The sequence below is a fragment of the Coptis chinensis genome, chromosome 5 (assembly GCF_015680905.1).
Source record: "Coptis chinensis isolate HL-2020 chromosome 5, ASM1568090v1, whole genome shotgun sequence".
NCBI classification, from domain to species: Eukaryota; Viridiplantae; Streptophyta; class Magnoliopsida; order Ranunculales; family Ranunculaceae; genus Coptis; species Coptis chinensis.
In genome coordinates this window covers 7,312,412-7,335,586 of record NC_141460.1, presented here as the reverse complement: position 1 = coordinate 7,335,586, position 23,175 = coordinate 7,312,412, and the positions used below count along the sequence as shown (strand labels likewise).

Genomic DNA, 23,175 nt, shown 5'->3' with positions numbered 1-23,175 from the left:
AGACTGAGCTTACGACTTCAATTAGAAATGGGATGGAAACAATACTGCAAGAAATTGTTCATGGGAAGAATAAAGTTGTGCTGGAGACAAGCAATGGGGAGGTGAAAGCATCTGATGGGGTTGTTAGGGCACCAAGAACAAAGTCTATTAGAAAGAAGGTTTCAAATACTGAGAAAATTGTGTCTTCACCCAGTCGAAAAAGGAATTCATCTGTAATGAAATTGTCAACTGAAAAAAGGAGTTCATCTCCAAAGAAAGGGTCAACTGAAAAGAGGAATTCATCTACAAAGAAAGTTTCATTTGATCTTCCTGAAGGAAAAAGTTGTCAAGAGGTGCTAATTGATGCAACAATACCTGAGACGTTCAAAATGGTGAAGAGGAATAGGACTGGAGAGCCACAACATGTCCAAGTTCAACCATCTAGAGTTAGTAAAAAAGAGGCAGTAGCCAAGAGTAAAAGGCAAAATATGAAAAGGTTAAATCAGGTGAGTGAGAAAAGAAAGGCAATGGAGAATAAGGTTAAGGAAGCTAACAAAATTAAAAGAATGAAGTTAATTTTAACTGATGAAGAGGAAGAGACTGACATGGAAGTAAAAGAGATGGAGCATAATGAAATAGAGTCATTTGCAGCTAGTGTTCTGACTGAGATTAGTGAAGAATTACCTAAGATTGATGGTGATATTGAAATTGAATTGGAGGCTCGGCATGTGGGTGGGGAGATAAATGAAGAGAAGAGAAAGTTCTAGATAATGAAGAAAAAGAGAAAGAGAAAGAGAATGCAACAGATGAAATAAATGGGGGGAGTCAATCTGTACTTGTGGATGAGCAAGAAGAAGCTCCTACTATGGCATTAGTTGAATTGGTCCAAGAGTATACTCCTTTGAATGTTGTAGATCCTAGAGGTATGCTTGTTGACAATCATGTTGATATAGATGCAGAAGAAGTTTTGAACACTGAAATTAGGAAGGTAAACTTGGCTGGTTTACTTGCTGCTACTGCTGAGCTTAGTGACATCACTGACTTACCATCCCTATCACCAAGTGTGAACAGAACCCCTGAGAATGTGAGGGAATCTAGAAATGAGGAGGGTAACACTAAAGCTACTGTTGCTGATGAGGTAGACTTGGGTGATGTGGAGAATGAAGCTAGGGTGAATGATGTTGTGATGAGTCAAGTTGAAACTGAAGCTAGGGTGAATGATTTGGTTGCCATGGCTGGGGATGATAATCAAGGTAGGGTTGATGATATTGTTGCCATAGATAAGGTTGATGATCGAGCTAGGGTTAATGATATTATTATGTTGGGTGAACATGGTAGTGCAAGTATAATGGATTATGATGAGGAGGTACATTTGGGTGAGGGTGAGGTTGATGATCAAGTAGAGGACGAGGACAATGTTGGTGAACCCATCGTGTTGCCAGATGTGGTTCTTATTCAGACTAAAATGGATGCTGAAATGGATAGAAAAAGTGAGGAGACTGCTACCAGAAAAAGGAGAAACAGAGAGTCCAGTGTTGCGTGGTCATTGGAGAAATTTATTGGCAAGGATTGTGACTCCCTGATCGAGACTGCTTTGTGTACTACCTTTCTCATGAAACCCACTACCAAAGGTGAGGTCAAAATACTCAATTACTACTGGAAGATGTTTACCAGAAACCAGAATCCAAATTCCTCAAAGGATATAAGAATCTTTGGCTACAATGACACTATTGATGTGTAACATTTCCACTCGTTGCATGGAAGGCAATGGGTAGATGGTGAGGTAAGTACAAAACAATAGCGTACTGATAGTCTTTCATGCATCAACCATCAACAACTTATTGTTTTACTGAACAATTATCATGTTTATTTATTTGTAGGTGCTCAGCATATATGTGAAGTTGTTGCGTAGGTGGTACTACCAACATTGCAAGAAGAATGGTCTGCCTGATTGTGAAGTTTATACCATATTCAAGGATGTATACTTTGATGTAAGTTGTGTTTGGATTACTTTTCTTTGTCATTATTGTTGTTTATTAAAGTTGAGTATAATGTATACACTGTTGTTGCAGAAATATCTCATCAGAGAGCACAATGTATTTGCAGAGAAGATGAAATACCAAAGGTTTAAAGATACAACTCCTTATGAGAGAGTTAACAAAGGTTACTACCTTCCAAATGAAGTAACAGCTGAATACTTCATCCCATCCAGAGACATCAATCAATATCCACCACCACCAACCAAGTGCAAGGGAGTTATAATTCCGATACAAATTAACTGTACTCATTGGGTGTTACAGGTCTACAATTTTGAGGAAAGAAAAGTGTACACATATGATTCACTTGGAGGTAAAAAAAGCTTCTAATGAGCAAATAACCTGGGAGACAATGCTCCCATATGTCATTAAGTGCGCTAATCGAAGTATCTATGTTGATATGGATTCACCATGGAGTCGTGAGTTTGTCCATGTCTCCCAACAACCTGATGGGAACAGTTGTGGCGGCCTTTTTTGCCTTGCTTTCCTTGATTGCCTTCTTAGAAGCGTACCTAACCAAGTAAAGGATATCAAAATGACTCCAGAGCAAATGTGCAAGAGGATTGGAATGGATATCATCAACTATGGCATCAATCCCAACACCGCAGAGACAAGGTAGAAGGAACTGATAGAGAGTCTTGTGAATTGGTTCAAAAAGAATAAGGAGAAAGAACCATAGGGGAAGTAAGACAACAGGTAAGTATTTCTGAATTTTGGGGAACATGGTCCATGATTCTAAGCATGCTAGTTCATGCTTTTGATTGTTTGTATTCTGATGTTGGTCAATGTTTGGGCCAATTTTTGGTATATTGTAATAATTAATAACCTATATCATGGAGTAATTGTGGTTTTCAGATTATGACTAGACTATAACTGTTGTTATGATCTAACTGTGGTTTTGCAAATTTGTACGTTTGTTTCTCTTAGTTGTTGATGCTTCATTACATGCAGTCTGATAATGTGTTTTTCTATAACTGCTTAATCATATCTTAACTGTGATAAGTAAAGCAACTGAAACATTTACAATCTTATGACTAAAATTCACGATCATCTTCTTTCTTCCTTTCTCCATCATCTTCTTTCTTTCTTTCTTCTTCAATGGTGGAAAATACTCTCACCACTTGCTTCTTCAATGATGTTTAATTTTGACTTTATTACGATCCAACGGTTCAAAAATAACACACAAATTTGCTATATAATAGGAATTCTTTTCAAAGCAATAAAAATTAAGGACTTTAATGAACATTGATTTATATAATTTTATCTTATATGTAATCAAACTTTAAATACACTGGAATCCAATTGAAAACAAAATAAAGGAGAGAAAATTTAAGGCATTCACCTTTTCCATCTCAAAATTCAAAATTAAACTAACTTGAAATTTCAAATTTTCAAAATTTGTGTTTGTTAAAAATAGACATCAAAATTCTGACAGGTTATAGAACAAAACTGCAACAGGTGTTGCTAACTGTTCCTTAATTAGAAAGTGTCATTGATGTCTTTAAAATGTAGTAATGTACATATGTACATAAACATGTTGGCGGGGAAAAAACATAAGGGCACTTGTAAATAAATTGTTAGTTGGAAATTAATTGTACTATTAAGTATTTTCCATTTCTTTTTAACCATTTTTTCTTTCAAATGCAAGCTAGACCAGATGCTGATACATTACCTAATAGAAAATGCTAGAAGGGAACATGAAAAATTCCAAAAACCATATACAATACCATGCAAAATGTTAAAAAGTTTACATCAATGGTGCCTTTACAAAAGCGTTTAAACGAAATTACAATATACCAAAGCCCATCCAAAATATGAATATTTCAAATAATTGAACGAGACAAGAATTATTGAAAACTACATAAGAGTTGTCCCTTCAATCACACTAAAATCCGTGATCATATGAAATCATTATCAAACTCCGGTGGAACACCAGCAGCAAAGTCAATCCATTCAGCATCATCAGTGTAAGAAGTACATGTTGCTGCATTGTGACCAACACCACCACATCCGGTACATCTCCTTATTTGGACAGGGATACCCTCTCCTTTAGATCTCTTTTGCTTCTTTTTTAGGCCAGCCTGTACCTCATCAATTGGTGGACGTACCATGATATCTTTAACCCAATGTCATTGTTCTTGACCTTTCATTGGTGTCCAATTTTCCTAATATGTGTCCATCATCATCTCCTTGTTGTAGCATGGGAGACAATAGTCATACACAGAAAATTTGGAAGTGTCGATGCATTTAACGACATGGGAACATGGAAGTCCCACTTGTTGAAAGTACCCACAAGTGCAAGTTCTATTTTCAAGGTCTACCGTGTTTGTTCCATCTTTAGTGACGACTGAAAAAACTGAATTCACTTGCCCTACTTGCAGTGTACGACCTACTCTCGAATCGGGCTGTGGTGATATGGTCTTCTGCTGATTTGGTGAGTTTGGTCTTCAACTTTGCAGCCATAACACAGTAGTCGTAGAAGTGCGTTATTATATTTTTCCGAATACCATCCACAAGAGATGTAACAGACATAGCTTGTTCAGGAATTATCATTTTGTTCCAACTCTCTATGTGATTGCTAAAAACAATTCTGTGCCTTTTCATTGGAGCAAAGGTATTGCACCATGATTCTTTAGGAATTCTAACTAACTTTGCACAAGCTTTATCGTCACTGCACCAGATGTGACCCATAATTCTAACAAACTCATCTTTATCAAAGGTTTCTGCGGTTCTTAACCCTCCATTTGGTGTCTTGTTTGCTAACATTGTTAGATATATGTTGTGCACAAAAGCAATGGTGCGCGTTTGGAAGAATTTTAGGAACTGCTTGAAGAATGCTACTATGTTGGTCTGATAGAAAAACAAAACTCTTTGTAGATCCTACAACATGGTCCCTCAATCTCTCCAAGAACCAATCCCAATGGTCGTTGTTCTCCTTTGGGACAATTGCAGCTATAATCGGAAAGCAATGACTATCTGCATCAACAGCAAGGGCTGTGAGTATTACATACTTGTACCTACCTTTCGAGAATGTACCATCAATCATAACCAAAGGACGGAGACATCTTTTGTAAGCACGAACTGTGATGCCATAACTCCAAAAAAAACGTTCAAATTTGTGCTCATGTGGCATTGTCTATATGTCGGTGAAACAACATGGATCAATCTTTTTAAGCTCTTTGCAATAAGTAGACAACATTTGATATGATTGACTGAAACTACCTCTAATCTACATGAAAAATATAACAAAATGAGTAAAAACCAACCACGTGCCACGTGTTATTAAACATGTTGCTGATAGTACGGGTGTTGAAGCTACCTGTAATCTACATGGAAAAGATAACACGCAAAGTTTAAACTACCACTTCCTACGTGTTAGTAAACATATTGCTGACATGACATATATTTTCTAATACCTTATTCTTTGTTTTCTACCTTGTTCAGTGCAATTTTCTTTGCTTTCCAAGTGATCTTATATGATATTTCAGTATGGTGGATTCCTTTGACCTCCTGTTGTAAATGTTTTGGCTACAGTTCTTCGTTATCCCTAAGTTTTGCGTTAACTATTTGTGCTACCCATGACGCGTTTGCTTGTGGATTTGTTGCAACATCCTGATCTGAGCTACTCTGAAGGTGCTAATAACCTATTTATCAGAGGTAGTCGTGGGTTTTGCATAAAGATGAAATGTACAACCAGGAGCCTTACACTTCATGACCACTCTTCGCGTTGAAGTTTGTGCACAGTGCAAAGTAAACATGCTCGCCACTGCATAAGATTTCATGTCTTTGATGAGCTCATCACGAGTGGCGTAATGCTGACCAACTTTGGGGGGTATGAACTTCTGCACAACACTTTGGTGCATAACTTGATCGTCATCCTTTCCTGTTTCTTGCATGGGTTCTTCTTGAATTTGGGGGGAATGCAATGGATCAAAACCATAATTATTTACATTTTCTGCATGATCAGCAACATTGACATTTACCATCCCATCCAATTGAAAGTCAAGATCGCTTCTTTCATCTTCATCGTCGATGATTGTTATTGGAGTGTCGCCCCAAAAATATTGTTGACTACGGTTAGGAGTAGACCACATATCTATATCAACATCCACTTCACTTCGATTAAGTGTGAACCATTGATCTGCATCAACATCCACTTGAACTTCACTTCGAGTAGGTGTGAACCATTGATCTGCATTAGCAGCTATTTGAACTTCCGAATCTATTTCAATTGGATCACTTCTTACACCAACCCCTAATAAAGTCACGACGTCCTTATCATTGTCATCATTAGTGGCATTTGTGCTAATTCTATATTCCTCAGGCACGTCTTGTGTACCTCCATATGGTTGTTGTGAATCAAAGTCATCTTCATCTGCCTCCTCATTATCAGTGACAATCTCTAGAAATGAGAAGCAACGCATACAGGTACCGTTAGCAAGTCTAACTATATGAAGAAACAACTGACAACACAACAATGAAATTCCCAGTTTACCTTTAGCCGCTAAAGATGGAGGTACAATCTGTTCATTTTCATCATCTGAATGAAGTACTCCAGTGGAAGAAGTAGTCACAGTATACTGATTTGAAGTAGCCTTCGGAAAGAAATCTGCATGTGGTCACCTAATAGTTAGCATTTACGCAAATATCTATCAATAACATGGTACAAGTTATAACAAAGACACTCAATTACCTACCATAACCTTTTGATAAGTAGCAAAACTGTGGGGCTTTTCAGGAACAACATCTTTGGCGACTGGATAATCTCTCTCTTTGTTGTTCAAGTGGATTATCTTGGGAATACAAAATGCCACAATGTGAGCAACTAATTAAACCAATGACTATTAGCAAATAAAACAGAAACAAAATGTGTTACATACCTATAGGTTCATCTACTAGTGTGAAAGGCCTCTTACGCGCTAATGCCTTTTGGTTCAACAAACTCTGCTTTACAGGAGATGGTTGTGGATGGTTTTCAACTTTTTCTTTAAATAACTCAACACGCACCTTTGGATTCTTCAATTTGCTTAGTCTAGGAGATGATGTGGTAGATTTGTGCTTCAACTGAACAAGCTCATCATTCAATACAACATGCACATTTGGATTCTTCAATTCAACATGCACCTTTTCCTTCATAGCAACACTTTTTCCTTGACTTCTTTGAACAACAAATCTTGCAAGACTTTCTTCCTTAATAACCCATACCTTCATAGCTTTGTTTGGATACCTTTCATGTCTCTTGATTAAGTTTACATAATCTGTTTCATAGTCGATTCTACATGGGTTCTTACTCATCAAGTACCGCAATGAAAACTCCACTCTACTATTTGAACAAACATCTTCAACAATACTAACAAAGACTTCATATGATGTTGTCTTACTGAACACCATTTAACCTCACCACCAACATACCTATACACACCATGCTTGTCGATTTTCATTTCACCACCATAATAAATTAGAACTTCCAAAGTACCACCTAAAAACAAAAAAAAAAAAGTTTTTTAAAACAGTTAAAGCTCCCACATTTATGGCACAAAATCTACAATAATTACTAGATAGTAAATACTTGATAGATGAAACTTTTTGGACCACTTCCAAAACATAGTACAACCACGGCAGCAACAACCTATGCAAAACAACATATATAAAATAAGAAGAAAACAAGAATAACCTTTAGAGACCCTAACCTTTACCTTTGTGGATGTGTGTGTTATTGTTTTCTTCCATTATTATCTTAAACAAATCGAAAAGGGGGAAGACAATGAGAAAGAAGAAGAAAGTATAACAAGTTTTTTGTGTTTTTGAGGTTTGTACAAAGTTTTGGAGTTTGGGAGTGCGAAAACCGAGATATAAGCTGTCTATGTGGCAATGACATAAAAGTTGTTAATAAGTCTTTAATTTATTGCTACCTTCAGTAAGTGATAGTTACTTCTCTACACTGGACAAAATACTACCATTTTTTTCTTCTAATTCGACCTTAAAATTTAACGGTCCAGATTTTTTTGTGCAAATCTTTAAGATGATCTTGTGGTATATGTTGACTATAAGGTCACATCACGTGGGAGAGAGAGAAAGAGTTTGTCTCCCAAGTACAAAGGGCAAAAGTGTCAATTTTTTATTGAATTGGTCAAAATTGAGTGTTTTGCCTGGATTGAGAAGAATGGGCACTTTTCTTGCCTTGTTTAGGATATTTCCCTTCTTTTTCCGCTACTTATTAATAGGGTGGAGGACCCCCATAGTATAGCAGAGAAGAGGATTAATAACTGCTTTAATGACCCGCAATACCACATTTATGTCAAAATCACCAGAATGATAAAAGGCCAACTTTTTCCCCTACGCAAAATAAAAAACGCGTACACATTCAATATGCATACCTATTGGCAATATGCACAACAATCCATTTTCATACCCAAAAATTGGTATGCACAATCGATGTCAAAATTTTGAGGTATGCACATAGCCACATACATTCATTATGCATATACACATTAAATAAATGTGCACAACAAATCGGTGAGCATTACCTTATGTGGTACTATTGCAGTACAAATATGCAAACCGTGCTATGCACTGAGGTTTTTTTTTTTCTAAGTGACATTAGGAAGTTTTTTTTCTAAATTCTTAATAAAAGAGAGCTTGTTCTAAATTCAGGGAGGGAAATAGAAAATAATTAAATAATTAAAGTGACATTAGGGGGATTCTTCTAAATTATTAATAAAATGGGGGTTTTTTAATTTTTATGAGGGAGGTGTTTATAAATTGAACAAATAGAGAGATTTCAATTTGCCTACTCGATAGTGGAGAGTAGGTTCCTGAAAACCCGGCTATCATATAGTGTAGAGATGTATAGGTGTACAACAATAAGTTTGAAAACCTAAAATAGATATGCACAACCTGTGTGCTAACCTGGGCTCTAAACTTATTTACATCTATGACAGTGGCCTATTGTTTCACTCTTTTACTCTAGAATCCAAAGTGAAAGGCCTGTTTCATGGTGCCCCAGGCCAGCTATCATAAAATTCAGGAATCCTACAAAGGCTGCTCTGCAGGTTTGCATCTTATTGGACACAATGTTCTTTTAAGTTGTGTTGAAATGATGTGTATTTTGCCTTTTTGACAATGCGAACTTAATTATCTGCAGGAGGCTTACTCAACCCCAATTCTGCCTCTGATATCCTTGCAGACAGACCTGCAGAGAACTAGAGAAGAAGTTCGAATAGGTAAGTTGTAACTTAGACTTTTTCCTTTTAGACAAATCACATTTTATTTAATTTTCGATTGACATTTTAGATTCAACTTTGATGCTGAATGATTTTTTTAATTTTCGTTTCCTTTACTGGATCTTCTTTGGCCGTTACCAAATCTGCTCAGGCAAAGGTAAGATTCACACCTATTTATATCGAAATAAGGAATTCTTGCATCTTCCTTCCATACTTACAGATGATATGAAGTACTAGTTGGAGTAATCCTATTTTGCGCTTAGACTGGATCATGTTAAGATCTTGTTCCATGTTAAACCTGACAAGATGGTGTTATGTAGACTGTAGATGATAGTATCCATATTTTTGTGGACGACTTTCCCTCTTTCTAAAATATTACAAACGTACGCTATAGTGGCATAATGCTGGAAGTTGGACTAGGTCAGTGGCGCAGAGGATAGGATGCAACATAAGATGAAGAAAAGGAGAAGTACTGGATCAGTACCGCGGGACCCTAGACCGCGACGTGGCATACGTAGGAAGGAGAGCCATGCGATGAGGCGACAGATGGATGGCCTAGGAGGGGCTGAGAGATATATAAAAAGAAGAGAATGGGAAGAGAAAAAGAGGCCATGAGAGAAAAAAAGAGGAACAATGAGAAAAAAAGAGTAATTTGATAGAAGAGAGATTTTAGGTTCATACATTTGGCGCCATCTGTGGGGAGAGAGAAAGGCAAGTTAGAAATGACACCAAAGAGAGCAGTGGGTAGACCAAAAAGGGTGGTGGTTTAGGAGCTGACGCCAGAGGTGGTGGTTGATGAGGGGGAAGAACGATAAGAGGTGCGAGCGGTGGACGAAACACGACTGATGCAAGAAGAGATTGAGAGGCTGAGAGAGGAGAACGATGAGCTGAGGAGAGAGAAGGAGAGGGTGGACGAAGAGACCGGGAAAGAAATAGGCGAAGGGTCCGAAGATGGGGAGCCCGGGCCAGAGCTTGTGGAAAACCCAGTAGCTAGCTTAACAATGGAGCAAGTGCAAGAAATGATAAACAATGATAGGGAGGCAAACCGGCGACAGGCGAAGGAGCACCGAGGAGCGGCCAGTCAGGTGGTGGTAGGGTTGAATCGCAATCCATTAGCAGATGACATATGGGCTTCAGAGGTCCCAAAGCGGTTCGCTCAGCCGAGGTTCGAGAGGTACGATGGCAAAGGAGATCCAGCAGACCACATCCATCATTTTCGGCAAAAGATGCCACTCTGGCAGGAGTCTCGGTATGATGGTCTGTGGTGTATAATGTTCTCGGCTAGTCTTAAAGGAGGAGCATCAAATTGGTACTACAAATTACCAGCTGGAAGCATAAAAAACTTCCAGGAGTTGGAGCAGGCGTTCATAGACCACTTCATACATCAGAAGAAGAGGGTGGTAGATATCGCAACTTTATTCAACGTGTGACAGAGGTCCGCGGAGTCAGTAAAGGAGTTTCTATGCCGGTTCAAAGCTGAGACACTGAAAGTGGAAAATCTGGATGAGAGGATAGTAGTGATAACGTTTGAGAGGGGATTGCGTCCGGAGACCGGAGTGCACCAGTCCGTGGCAAAGAATGAGATAGCAACTCTACATGAGTTGTATCTGCGAGTAGAAAAGTATATAAGGTATGAAGATACCATACAGAAGGATTCTAAGAGATCAGGAAAGGCAGTGTTGTCTTTAGAGAAGGAACAGGAACATCGGAGGGCGTAGACGAAAAAGAAAGTCTTTGGATACCAATCTGATACATCTGAGGTAGAAGGAAGCCGGGAAGGTCCAAAGGAGTACAGGGAGAGGAAGCCATACCGCGAGATGGAACAGACTCTGCTGAATAAGCCCCTGAGTGAGATACTGCCCCTAATCAAGAACCTTCTGGGGTATGAAGGACCGCGAAGCACACCGACAGAGATACCGGAGAAACCCTTCTGCGCATATCATTAGATACGGAACCATGAGACGAATGGCTGTTACGCCCTGAAATGGCTGGTGCAAAGGATGGTGGAGAAGGGGAGGATGAGAGAGTTTGTGAGGGATGTCCAGAATGAGGAACGCATGCTGCCTCAAGGAAGAATACTGGGAACCATCAATGTGATCTACAACGGGGAGGTTTTTAGTCATAATTCTCATATAGATAAGATAAGATGGACCGCGAGCATCCAGCAGATCAATGAAAGAATAGATAGACCATGACCGAGGGAGGTGACGACGGCAGAAAAGGATAGAATTGTATTTAGTAGCGCGGACCTCAGGGTAGTGGACTCACCACATGAAGACGCGCTGGTCATTACTAGTCGCGATGGAAAATTACATGATGAAAAGGGTGTTGATCGATTGCAGAAGTGTAGTGGATTTGTTATTCAGAGGTGCTCTGGAGGAAATGGGAGTTGATCCTAGGCAATTGCGTCCTTCGCGAACTAATTTGTATGGATTCAATGGGAGTATGACGGAGCCTATGGGGGAACTCTTATTGCCCGTGACGACCGAACCAGTGACAGTTTTTGCCCGATTCATGGTGGTCGATTCTGCTTCACAGTACAATGCAATTTTAGGAAGCCGGTGGATTCATGAGATTAAGGCAGTCCCAGCAACGTATTATCAGGTAATACGATTTCCCACGCCTACCGGCATGTACGAGGTCTACGAGGATCAGGTTACTGCCAAGAATAGTCATCGAGGGACAATGAAGCGGTTGATCTGCAGACTAGAAGGAGAAACTTCCAATCCTAGGAAGAGGCAGGCATAGCAATTACAATGCTCCTCGGTGGAGGGGGAAGCCGAGACGCCGGTGGGACCGAAGACACTCGATGAGATTGAGGTGGTAAATATTAGGAAAGGGGAAGAGGAGAAGTTCACGTCAATAGGATCTAGCTTGCCGGAAGAGTGGAGGGGTAAAGTGATACAGTTCTTGTCAGAAAATACCGATATCTTCGCCTGGACAATACTGAATTCACTTGCCACCGCTTGCACATGAAAGAGGATGCTAAACTAGTGAGGTAGAGGATGCGCGACATTAGGCCTAAATATGCCGAAGGATTCGTGAAGAAGTCACTAGGTTGAAAGGGGCGGGGATAATCCGAGAAGTGGAGTTCACGGACTGGTTATCTAACATAGTCGCGATGCCGAAAAAGAATGGAAATGTGCGTATGTGTGTGGATTTTACTGATGTAAACCTCGAATGCCCAAAAGACAGTTATCCCATGCCGCAAGTGGATGAGTTGGTGGATAGGACGGCAGGATTCAATATATTTTCTTTCATGGATGCCTCAATGGGATACAACCATGTCGCGATGTATGGGCTAGATCAGGAAAAGACAATATTTGTGGTGGAAGGTAGTACGTACTGCTATACGAGGATCTCGTTTGGTTTGAAAAATGCGGGGGCCACGTTTTAGTAGTTGGGTGAGAAAATGTTCGAAAGCAAGATTCGAAAGGGGATTGAAATCTACATAGACACGACATGGTGGGAAAGAGCATGTCGGAAGAGGAACATATAGAAGGTTTGAGAGAGACCTTTGGGATACTATGGAAATATAACTTGAAACTGAACCCGGAAAAGTGCACATTCGGGGTGACCACGGGAAAGTTTTTGGGTTACATCGTCACTCATAGGGGAATCGAGGCTAACCCTGAACAAATAAGGGTTTTGGTGGAGATGCCATCTCCAGAGAATGTCAAGGAGGTACAGAGGTTAGCAGGAAGGGTCGCGGCTTTAAATAGATTAATCTCTAAATCATCCGATAAATGCAGACTGCTGTATAGGTTGCTAAGAAGTACGCTGGACTTTGTGTGGATCGTGGAGTGTGAGGAGGCTTTTCAGGAGCTAAAAAGATATTTGGGTAAAGCACATTTGTTGTCACGGTCAGAGATGGGGGAGAAGCTGTATTTATATTTGGGGGCCACAGAGTACTCAGTCAACTCAGTCCTAGTCCGAATTGTAGACAGGGCAGAGAAACCGGTGTATTTTCAGAGCAAGACATTACTGGTCGCAGAGACGCGGTATAGTAGGATCGAGAGGTATGCCTTGGCGTTAGTTTTCTCGGCCTTGAAGCTAAAACCTCACTTTGAGGCACATGTGGTGGTGGTGGTGACAAATTTACCTCTAAAGCAAGCATTGAAGGCAGAAAAATCTGGTAGAATGCTGAAATGGGCTGTGATGCTAAGTTCTTATGAGATACAATATCAGATAAGGACTGCGAAAAGGCACAAGCGATGGCTGAGTTTCTGGCAGAGTTTCCTGCAGAGGACCCCACTTGGGGGGAAGAGATGGTCATGGAACTAGAGAAAGAGGGGGAACCAGACCTACTGGACCTGTGGGAAAAGAGAAATGGATGGAGGGTCTTTGTAGATGGATCGGCTACCGATGCATGCAGCGGTATAAGAGTTGTATTAGTCACACCCAATAACGACATAATAGAGCAAACCATGAAGTTGGGGTTTGCGGCATCCAGTAACGAAGCTGAATATGAAGCGGTGATAGCAGGATTGAGAATGGCTGAGGATTTGGGAGTGGAGGATCTGACAGTATATTCCGATTCAAATTTGGTGGTGTGTCAAGCGAATGGGGGGTTCACTGCCTGATGCCCCAGAATGGCAAGATATTTGAATGTGCTGCACACACGGGCGGCGAAGTTCACAAAGATCCGGTTCATCGCGGAGAGAATAGACATGCTGACGCTCTAGCTTACGTGGCCACCACTATTCCCGGGTCAGAAGAAAGGACGATATGGGTGGGAAGGTTGGAGAAACCGAGCACCGAGGGCGCAACAGAGATTTGTCAGGTCACGGAAGAGAATGAGGGTTAGATGGAACCAATTAAGGGCTTCTTGGCGGGGAAGGAAGTGACAGATAAGAAGGAAAGAAGAAAATGGGAACAGGCGTCTCAGAGATATATTCTGCTAGAAGGAGAGCTATACCAAAAAAACTTCAATGGACCTCTGTTAAAATGCCTAGGACCGAGGTTATCAAATGAGATGCTGGCAGAGTTGCATGAGGGAGATTGCGGGAGCCACTCCGCGGGCAGGACCACAACACATCGACTGTTGACACAGGGGTATTTATGGCCCCATATGAAAAGAGATGTAGTGGAGTTTGCTAAGAGATGTGACAAATGTCAGAGGTTTGCCTAGCTGATCTTCACCTCCGTAGAACCGTTACATAACGTCTCAAGCCTATGGTCGTTCGCGATGTGGACCATGGATATAGTGGGACCACTGCCCATGGCCAGTGGCAAACGAAGATTCATGCTCGCAGCCACTAATTACTTCACAAAATGGATTGAGGCCGTACCCTTGTAGCAGGTGAAGGAAGCACAAGTGATCAAGTTCTTATGGGAGAATATTATCTGCAGATTTGGACTGCCATATGGCATTATAGCAGACAATGGGACTCAATTCACAGGAGCCAAGGTGGCCAGTTTCTTGAAAGCTTATAAGGTGAGACAGGGGTTCTCAGCCCCTTACAATCCCGAAGGCAACGGACAGGCAGAGTCTTCCAACAAAACCATTATGAACAACCTTAAGAGGAAGTTGGAAGACAGGGAAGGGGGGGCATGGGCAGATGAGTTGAATCATGTACTGTGGGCCTATCGTACCACACCGCGATCGTCTACCCAAGAGACCCCATTCTCGTTAGCTTACGGAGTGGAAGCCGTGATCCCCTCTGAGATGGTGGCAGCTACTACGCGAACAAAGGCAGTGGAGGAGGGCTCAAACTGGAGAATATTAGCAGCGGATCTGAATCTGGCAGAGGAGAGAAGAGACACCGCCTGTATAAAGTTGGAGGAGTACCACCGCAGATTGCAAAGACAGTATAACAAGAGGGTCAAGCCGCGAAAATTCCATATGGGAGACCTTGTACTCCAATGAGTGACGCCTAGTACCAGGAAGGAGGCAGACGGAAAGTTGGGTCCAAATTGGGAGGGACCTTACACTGTGGTGGATATAGGGGGAGCAGGCACGTACAAATTGCGAACACAGGAAGGCAAAGTGATAGAGAAACCCTGGAACGTGAGGATTCTAAAAAGATTTCACACTTGAATGTAATGAAGATCTAGAGAAAGAGTTTATGGCTGTATGTAAATAGATAATACGATAGCACTTTTGAGAAAAGAATAGCATACATAGTGCAGTAGTCCAAAATGAACATGGGGCATGGATTCCAAGCAGGGGGAGAGACAGCGAAAGGGAGGAGCCCTTCGCTGACACGATACCAGAGTCAAACCTGGGGCAAGATGAGTTGCCCCCATTTGTTTCATGAGACTATATAAACCGCGGAGGGGATGAGCCCTTCGCCGGTAGAGTTGAGTTTGGGGCAAGATGAGTGCCCCTACTCGCTTCATGAGACCATGGAGCCCGCAAAGTGGGGTGAGCCCTTTACGAAGGAGAGATACACACTACACCTGGGGCATGGAATTCAAGCAGGAAGAGAGATCGTGAAGGGGATGAGCCCTTCACAGACACAATGCCAGAGTCGAACTTGGGGCAAAATGAGTGGCCCCCTACTCGTGGCTTGAGACCAAGGAGCCGCGGAGTGGGATGAGCCCTTCGCGGACGAGAGACGTACACTGCACTTGGGGCATGGAAGTCAACCATGGTTAGAGACAGTGGAGGGGAGGAGCCCTTCGCTGACACAAAGCAGGGGTTGGGCCTGGGGCAAGATGAGCTGCTCCCCTCACCTCATGGGACTATAGAGTCTGCAGAGGAGAGATACAGTGGGCACATGGGGCATGGAGTCCGATCATCACGAGGGAGAGCGGAGGGAAGGGTCTTTTCGCTGATACTATGTACTAAGCAAGCATGGGGCAGGGAGAGGCCCCTAATGAGTCTCCGAAGACGAGAGACGCAACTTACATGTTGGGCACGAAGAATTGCCTTCGTATGGATAAATAGTCAAACAAATAGAGTGTGACAGGGCAAGAGCAACATTTAATTGAGTCATGGAAAACCCAAAGATAGAGATATATTGCAAGTTGAATTAGTGGCAGAGTCAATAAATAAAGAGACAACAAGCACATCAGGCAAAAACAAGCATCATATTAACGGGAATAATAGCAAAATGAAGAGGGTGGCAAACAACAAGTTAAGAGTTGACAAAAATATTCTATTACATAAAGAAGTTCTCTAGGGCATCGCAAAGGTGGAATCATCAGCAATCGCCCCTTTTGCAGTGCCCAGAAGGGTAGCAGCGGTTACACCATCAGTAGTTTCTTCGACAACCCCTTCATTGGTCTCCTCAACAGCGAACTCCATGGCCTCGGGGATATATCGTTGTATGGGTGGATGGTTCGACGGCTGCAGGATGTTTGAGAATGGGCTCTTGGGTGGGCATTGCTTCTCTCAAGACGTCGACGGAATCTATCACCGAGGTGGCCGACCCCTTGGGGAGAAGACGATCTTCCTGTGTGAGTCTTTCGTGCTCCTCTTGAATTTTCTTGGCCACACGCTTGTCAGCCAGAAGCTTGAAACATTCGCAGAGCAAAGTCAGGTCGGCCTGGTGCTGTTTGAATAAGTCATATGAGGCCTCCTTGTGCTTCTGGTTGGGTGCATCCATGGCATCCTGGTGTTAACGGTTGAGTGAGTCCAGGTTGAGTTGATGTTGTTGAAGAAGCGCCACCCTTTGGTTGCTCAGGCGTTCATTGATAGTGTCCATGTATTCTTGGTGAGCTTTCTCCACGGACCAAAGTTCATCTTGGACCCGGACTTTGTCCAAATTAGCAACTTCAAGATCTGATTGGAGGACAACACAGGTAGACTTCAAGCCACCAGGGCCATTAAGCTCTTTCTCCAGGGCGGCTACCTTGGTCTTGGCATTATATAGACCGTGGATCATGAACGAGACATCCAGGCTCACCTAGAATTAAAGAGAAAGAGTGATGTAAAAAAAAAAACAGAGAGAGAAAAAATGGTACCCTTTCCCAGTTGGTATACAGGGAAGTGCGATGTTGATCGAACGAACCCCCATCGGCGTAAGCTATGTCCTTTGGAAGATGAGCATGGAAAAAGAGAGAGGAGGCTATGGCTGCATTGTCCAAAGTAGAGTCCGCAATATTCACTCGGCAATTGTGCACTGTGAAAATAGGACATAAGTCATCCATAGGTGCGAGCTCAGAAGTCGGGGCAGCAGGGGGGACCGGGTCTTTGCCAGGCCAGCGTGGGTGAGGAGAAGTGGCAGCAGGTTGATGCGGTGAATTAGTAGTGGCAAGATCTTCAGAGGGTTGCTCGGTAGTAGGGGCAGGTTCAGTAGAGGTCGAGGTCCTTTGCCTTTTGGATGGAGGTTGGTTAGCGGATGTCCGTATCTCGGTGGGGGAAACCTCCTTCACAACATCCTCATCAGAATCGCTGTCAAAAAGCTTTTGTGTGTGTACGTCCATGTCGTAAGGAGGGGAGAGGGGTGAAGTGTACTGGTCGTCCCACTGGGAAATGGAGCAATATGAAGGGACGTCTTCGGGAGCAGAGGAGGTGGGAGGATCAGGAGATTCAAGGGAAGCGATGGAGGGCGTGGAGGTTCGGGGGAGTTTGCGGCGGACTGTGGGGGCTTGAGACCTTTTCTTGGGAGGAGGGGATGCACAAGGTCTACGCTCTTTGGGAGGCGGAGGGCGATAAAATGGGGCTGAGAAACCGCCTATGTCGTGTAGGGCAGGAACTGGTAAGAAGGGGGTAGCTGTAGTAGGATGGATGCCCAGGCAGTCGGCTTGGGACGGGCCGAGGTCACGGAGCTGTTGAAAAATAGGGCTTGAAATGCCAGAGTAAATGTCGGACTTGGAATCTGACCGCCAACCTGAAAAACAGAGAGATATCACGGTTAGAAATAACAGGGGCTGTATACCAAGTTAGAAGGGGAGATTCGAAATATGCACCGCGGGATATGAAGGCGAGATTGTTAAGACACAAATGAGAAGGAAGGTCCGCGGACAGAAACTGCCTTGATACGTACAACGGGTAGTGATGCCACACTTTGTCCGAAGTGGTAACACGGAGGAGAAAGGTTTGCTTCCGGGGACGTACACAAAAGGACTGGTACCCCACACCGACATCTTTGGTACTTTTCTTAATAAAATATTGAGAGAAGATGTCGCGACTCGTAATCTTAGGGTCCCCGTTCTTATTATATGAGTTCGCAGCATACATGATTCTCCAAAAATTCCCTATGCCTTAACACGGGGGAATATTGAAATGATTGCATACCTCGACGTCCAGTAAGGTGAGGGGCAGTCGTAGACCGACGACTATTTGGCCCACAGTGACCACAAGATACCCCGGACGGCGGGGAACCAGATGGGGATAGTGTGTGATAGATGACACGTGTTCTAAGGTTATGTTAGCTGGAATGCCATAAGCAGCCCTAATTGCATCCAAATTAGGACGGCGGCACCTAGAAGGAGGTGGCAGCAGAGAAGGTTGGCGTCCTGAGGTGGATGGGATCTCAGTGGTGGCAATAGGAGGTGGAGACGCCACTCTATGGGATTGAGAAGAGGAAGACTCATCGGTTTCTGAGCCCGACATAGCAAAAGCTGAGTCACAGACACAAGATACGAACAGACTCGAATGTGCAACACAAACAAAAATAAGCAAGGCCTAGAAAACGTACCAACGGAGGCAAAGAGAGAGTGTTTATGCTTGAGTAGAGAGCCAGTAAGATGAATGAACCGCCGGAAGACTGAAGGAGCACGCGCAAGCCGGAAACAGATAGGAAGAAAGAAAAAACAGAGGAGCAGTGGAAGAGAAAAGATGGAGGGGGGAAAATAAAATGAAAAAGAGGGAGAAGAAGGGAGTTTAAATAAAGGAAGGGCAAAGAGGTAATTATTGGCATTGGGGACTTTGAGGAGTCGGGCAGATAGCCCAGCCAAATTGAGACACATGGAAGCGCGAGGTACGAGGGGCGGCTGATACGTGCGTGATGAGTGCAGTCCCATCACGTGCAAATCGAGGAAAGGAAAACGTGTACAGTGAAAAGAGAATAACAAGGAGAGTTCTCGACCCCAGATCCATTAACAGGACCGCGGAGTCAAGAAGGGGCATTTGTAATGGCATAGTGCTGGAAGTTGGACTAGGTCAGCGGCGCAGAGGATAGGATGCAACATAAGATGAAGAAAAGGAGAAGTACGGGATCAGTACAGCGGGACCCTAGACTGCGATGTGGCATACATATGGCAGGAAGGAGAGCCATGCGATGAGGCGACAGATGGACGGCCTAGGAGGGGGCGAGAGATATATAAAAGGAAGAGAATGGGAAGAGAAAAAGAGGCCGCGAGAGAAAAAAGGAGGAGCAGTGAGAAAAAGAGAGAAAAAAGAGTAATTTGAGAGAAGAGAGATTTTAGGTTCATACATACGCCATGTAACATTTTGAAAATGTCACAGAATCTGTGATATTTTAGAAGTGTTATGAATTGAGTCATCGCAACACTTTAGAAATGTTACAAAGCTGCTTTTGTGGAATACCTAATGAATGTGATCACGAGATCACATCAATCAACAGATAAGCTTATGGTAGACCTATGAAATGTTGGGACGTACGCACCGCATTCTTGCTTCTAGTATGGTCGTATGTCAAGGCAGATGCAGAATCTTTATTTGTGTCTCCCTCTTCCTTTGCTTGATAGTATCTTTTTAAGATTACAGAATGTGATAGGAACTTTCCTAATCTGATTATCATTTTAACCAATGCAGAGGTTGTTGGTGAAATATGGCTCACTCGTGTCTGTAATATCCATTGTGGTGTTTGTCGTGGGCAAATATCGTCACCCCGATATTCTATCTTGAAATATGGTGATATATCATTAATTGGTAAATAAGTTTGTAGATGACAGGTAGAAGGCGGGAAAAGGAAGGGAGAAGAAGAGGATGGACACACGGCAAGGTTTGATTGGTCAAAGCTATTCTAAGAGTACTATAAAAAGACTGGAAAAAGAAAGATTGATTCATTCCAAAATCATTACACAAAATCATTTGTAAAAACTAGAGCAGAGAGAGAGAGTGAGGATATTGTAACCGATATTGTTACTCAATAATAAAGCTTTGTTTCCAGTTCAATTCAAGCTTCATTTCTTATCATTAGTTCTTCATTCTTGTAAATCATAAGTGGTTTCTCTGATCACTACATTGGCGTCGTCTGGGTTCAAAGACAACAATCGATTTGTTTTGTCTTTCGTCTTCTTTGTTCGAATCCATTGATTGAAATCTGAGTGAGAAAGGGAAACTGGTAGTAAGATCAGTGTGGAAATAAGGATCAAGAAAGAGTTTTCTTTTCTTGGTATTCTTTGAAATTTGAGAATATAGTGTGAAGGAATCGGAAAGAGTTTGATAGGATTAGTGGAGAGTAGGAATTTGGTTAAAGAAAGTAATCAAGATGCCTCCAAAGCATGCTACAGCAAGTAAAGCAATGATGGTGAATAAGGGAAACACTTCTTAGGCTGTATCTAAGAATGAGGAGCGAAGAACTCAAAGATCAACAAGTAGGATGATAGAAGAAGCAAAGGAAATGCAAGAGAAGGAAGTGTCTTTGAAAGATTTGTTGAGAAGGATGAATGAATTAGAAAAGCAAAATCAGATGTTAATGGCTGAGAATAAGTCAATAAGGGAAGAAAAGGAGAAGCGTGCTGAAGACGCTATGTATGAGAAAGACGACGAGGAATCGAGTTCAGGAACTCCAATAGTGCAAAAGAGTCATTTAGAGGAGAGGAGAAGGAGTCATATCGAGGAAGTACAGTCTGTAGCAAGAACGACTCCGAAAAAAGTGAATGAAGAGGAAGGTAAAGCCTTAGTCACAAAGGAAATGGTGCAAGAAATGATGTAAAAGCAGTTAGGAAATCAGTTATTAGAAAAAGTCTCGGCATCGATAAGAAAGCTGGCAGATGATGTCGGTAGAAACCCATTACGAAAGGAGATAGAGAGAGCCTCGTTACCTCCGAAGTTCAAAAATCCAAAATTGAGCCAATATGAAGGAGCTACAGACCCCATGGACCATCTGTTTAGTTATCGACATCAATTCTCGATATATCAGGGCACTGAATATTGGGATACTGTGTTATGTCAGTCATTTTCATCAAGTTTGAAAGGAAAAGCATTAAAGTGGTTTTGCACAATTCCAGAAGGATCCATTTCATGTTTCAGAGAGATTGAAGAAAGGTTCCTCACTAATTATGGTCACCATAGGGTGAAGCCAAAGCAAGTGTCAGCGTTATTCCAATTGAAGCAAGCAAAGAAAGAGTCATTAAAATATTTTCTAACAAGGTTCAAGGTCGAAACACAGTCAGTGGAAAGATTGGATGAGTTAGAAATTATAGCGGTTATAGCTTTTCAAGCGGGGGTAATCCCAGGATCTTCTATGCATAAGTATGTGTTGAGGAAAGAAGTGAAAACTTTGCAAGAGTTGTATGATAAGGTGGATAGAGATATCATAGTAGAAGAAGGGTTAAGAACCACCACGGTGCAAGCGGTTTTGCAAGTCACCAACGCGGGTAAAAAAGAGAAAGATAATAATGATCGATATGAGAATCGAGACTCCTCAAGGTCAGACAACAAAAGACCTCAAGAGCATTATACAAATCGAGATAATCAGTCTCAACAACGAAGAAAGTATGACAGAATATTGAAAGAAAAGCTTGATCCTAGTAATTTCATAGCTTTAAATTCCATGGCAGAAGATATTTTGTGGCGAATAGCGAAGGAAGATTTTGTGGTATGGCCAAAATACACTCTTAGAGAAATGAAAGGAAAGCCATATTGTCAATTTCACAAGATTGAGAACCGCGAGACAAATAGGTGTCTCCAGTTATTAAAGGAGATAGACAGGCTTATGAAAGATGGGAAATTAAGAGAATTTCATGCTGATGTTAGACCTGCAGAAACAACAACCATAAGAGAAAAGCCATTGGGCGTAATAAACATGATTTACAAGGAAGAAATTCCTCAGAAGAAGATTGTTCGAGACAAGATAAGGAAGATCTCGATGGTCAAAGAAGTTCTCGAGGTCAATATTGAGCTAGTGCCAGTAAGTCAGCAGTTGATATCGTCTAGCATTCCTGGAGCAATCATGTTCGTACCGGAGGATTTGTCTAAGGTAATGTTGCCACATGATAATGTGTTGTTAATCACTTTGCGTATTTCGGGCTATGATGTACAAAAGATATTGGTAGATTGTGGGAGTTCAATTAATATTTTATTTTGGAAAGCATTCAAAGGAGTTGGTCTCGATGAGATGCATTTAAAACCACCAAAGTTCAATTTATATGGTTTTAATGGAACATCCACCAAGTCTGCGGGAGAGATAAAATTGCCAGTTCGAGCGGGGCCTCAAACGGTAATGACGAAGTTTGTGGTCATCAAACATCAGTCAAATCACAATGCCATATTAGGAAGGAAATGGATACACAAGATGCGTGCTGTGCCTAGTATGTTTTATCAAGTCCTCAGATTTCCAACCGTATATGGATTGCACGAGAATAGGGGGGATCAATCTGAATCAGAAAAATGTAACTTCGTAACAGTAAAGGGAATGATGAAGGGAAAAAGCCAAGACACTGGGGGCGTCTTGGAAAACTCTACTTAGCAGTTATAGCAAACTTTGCCTACTAATACTAGCATATAGATACATGATAAATGATATTTGAATAATTTACCCACGAAATGAACGAGGAACTCAAAACGTAAGTAAACTAAAACTATTTACGTGTCTATATTTATCAAAATTTCTACTCTCAATTCTATCGAAATAGAGTGGAGTAACAAATTTGTTCCACTCCTAGTTCTCTAGCATGGAATGTTTTCTAATCTAATTAATCGGTCTTAAGTCTAATGAGAGATTTACGAAGGGTGTTATACTACGATACAATATGAAATTGATTATGTTGAATTTAAACTACGAATGCTATGGAAATATGATTGTTTTTAAATCTAGATAAAGGATTAGAGGGGAATTGAATCCACCTCGAATCCA

General features: G+C 41.8%; 2 protein-coding genes across 2 annotated transcripts; both read left to right on the top strand.

Annotated features, from left to right (window-relative positions):
- Positions 1 to 11,539: 11,539 nt before the first annotated feature.
- On the top strand, positions 11,540 to 11,986 carry LOC147496466 (uncharacterized). The gene has a single exon (XM_086562584.1). It carries the CDS (start codon positions 11,540 to 11,542, stop codon positions 11,984 to 11,986), a length of 447 nt encoding a protein of 148 aa, XP_086418710.1.
- A 9,209-nt stretch (positions 11,987 to 21,195) lies between these two features.
- On the top strand, positions 21,196 to 22,788 carry LOC147496465 (uncharacterized). Its single transcript, XM_086562583.1, has one exon. It carries the CDS (start codon positions 21,196 to 21,198, stop codon positions 22,786 to 22,788), a length of 1,593 nt encoding a protein of 530 aa, XP_086418709.1.
- Positions 22,789 to 23,175: the final 387 nt, after the last annotated feature.

What these genes read in the sequence shown, in the direction of transcription:
- LOC147496466 (XM_086562584.1), top strand. Translation starts at nt 11,540, where the DNA reads ATGGAAAATTACATGATGAAAAGGGTGTTGATCGATTGCAGAAGTGTA.
- LOC147496465 (XM_086562583.1), top strand. Translation starts at nt 21,196, where the DNA reads ATGGACCATCTGTTTAGTTATCGACATCAATTCTCGATATATCAGGGC.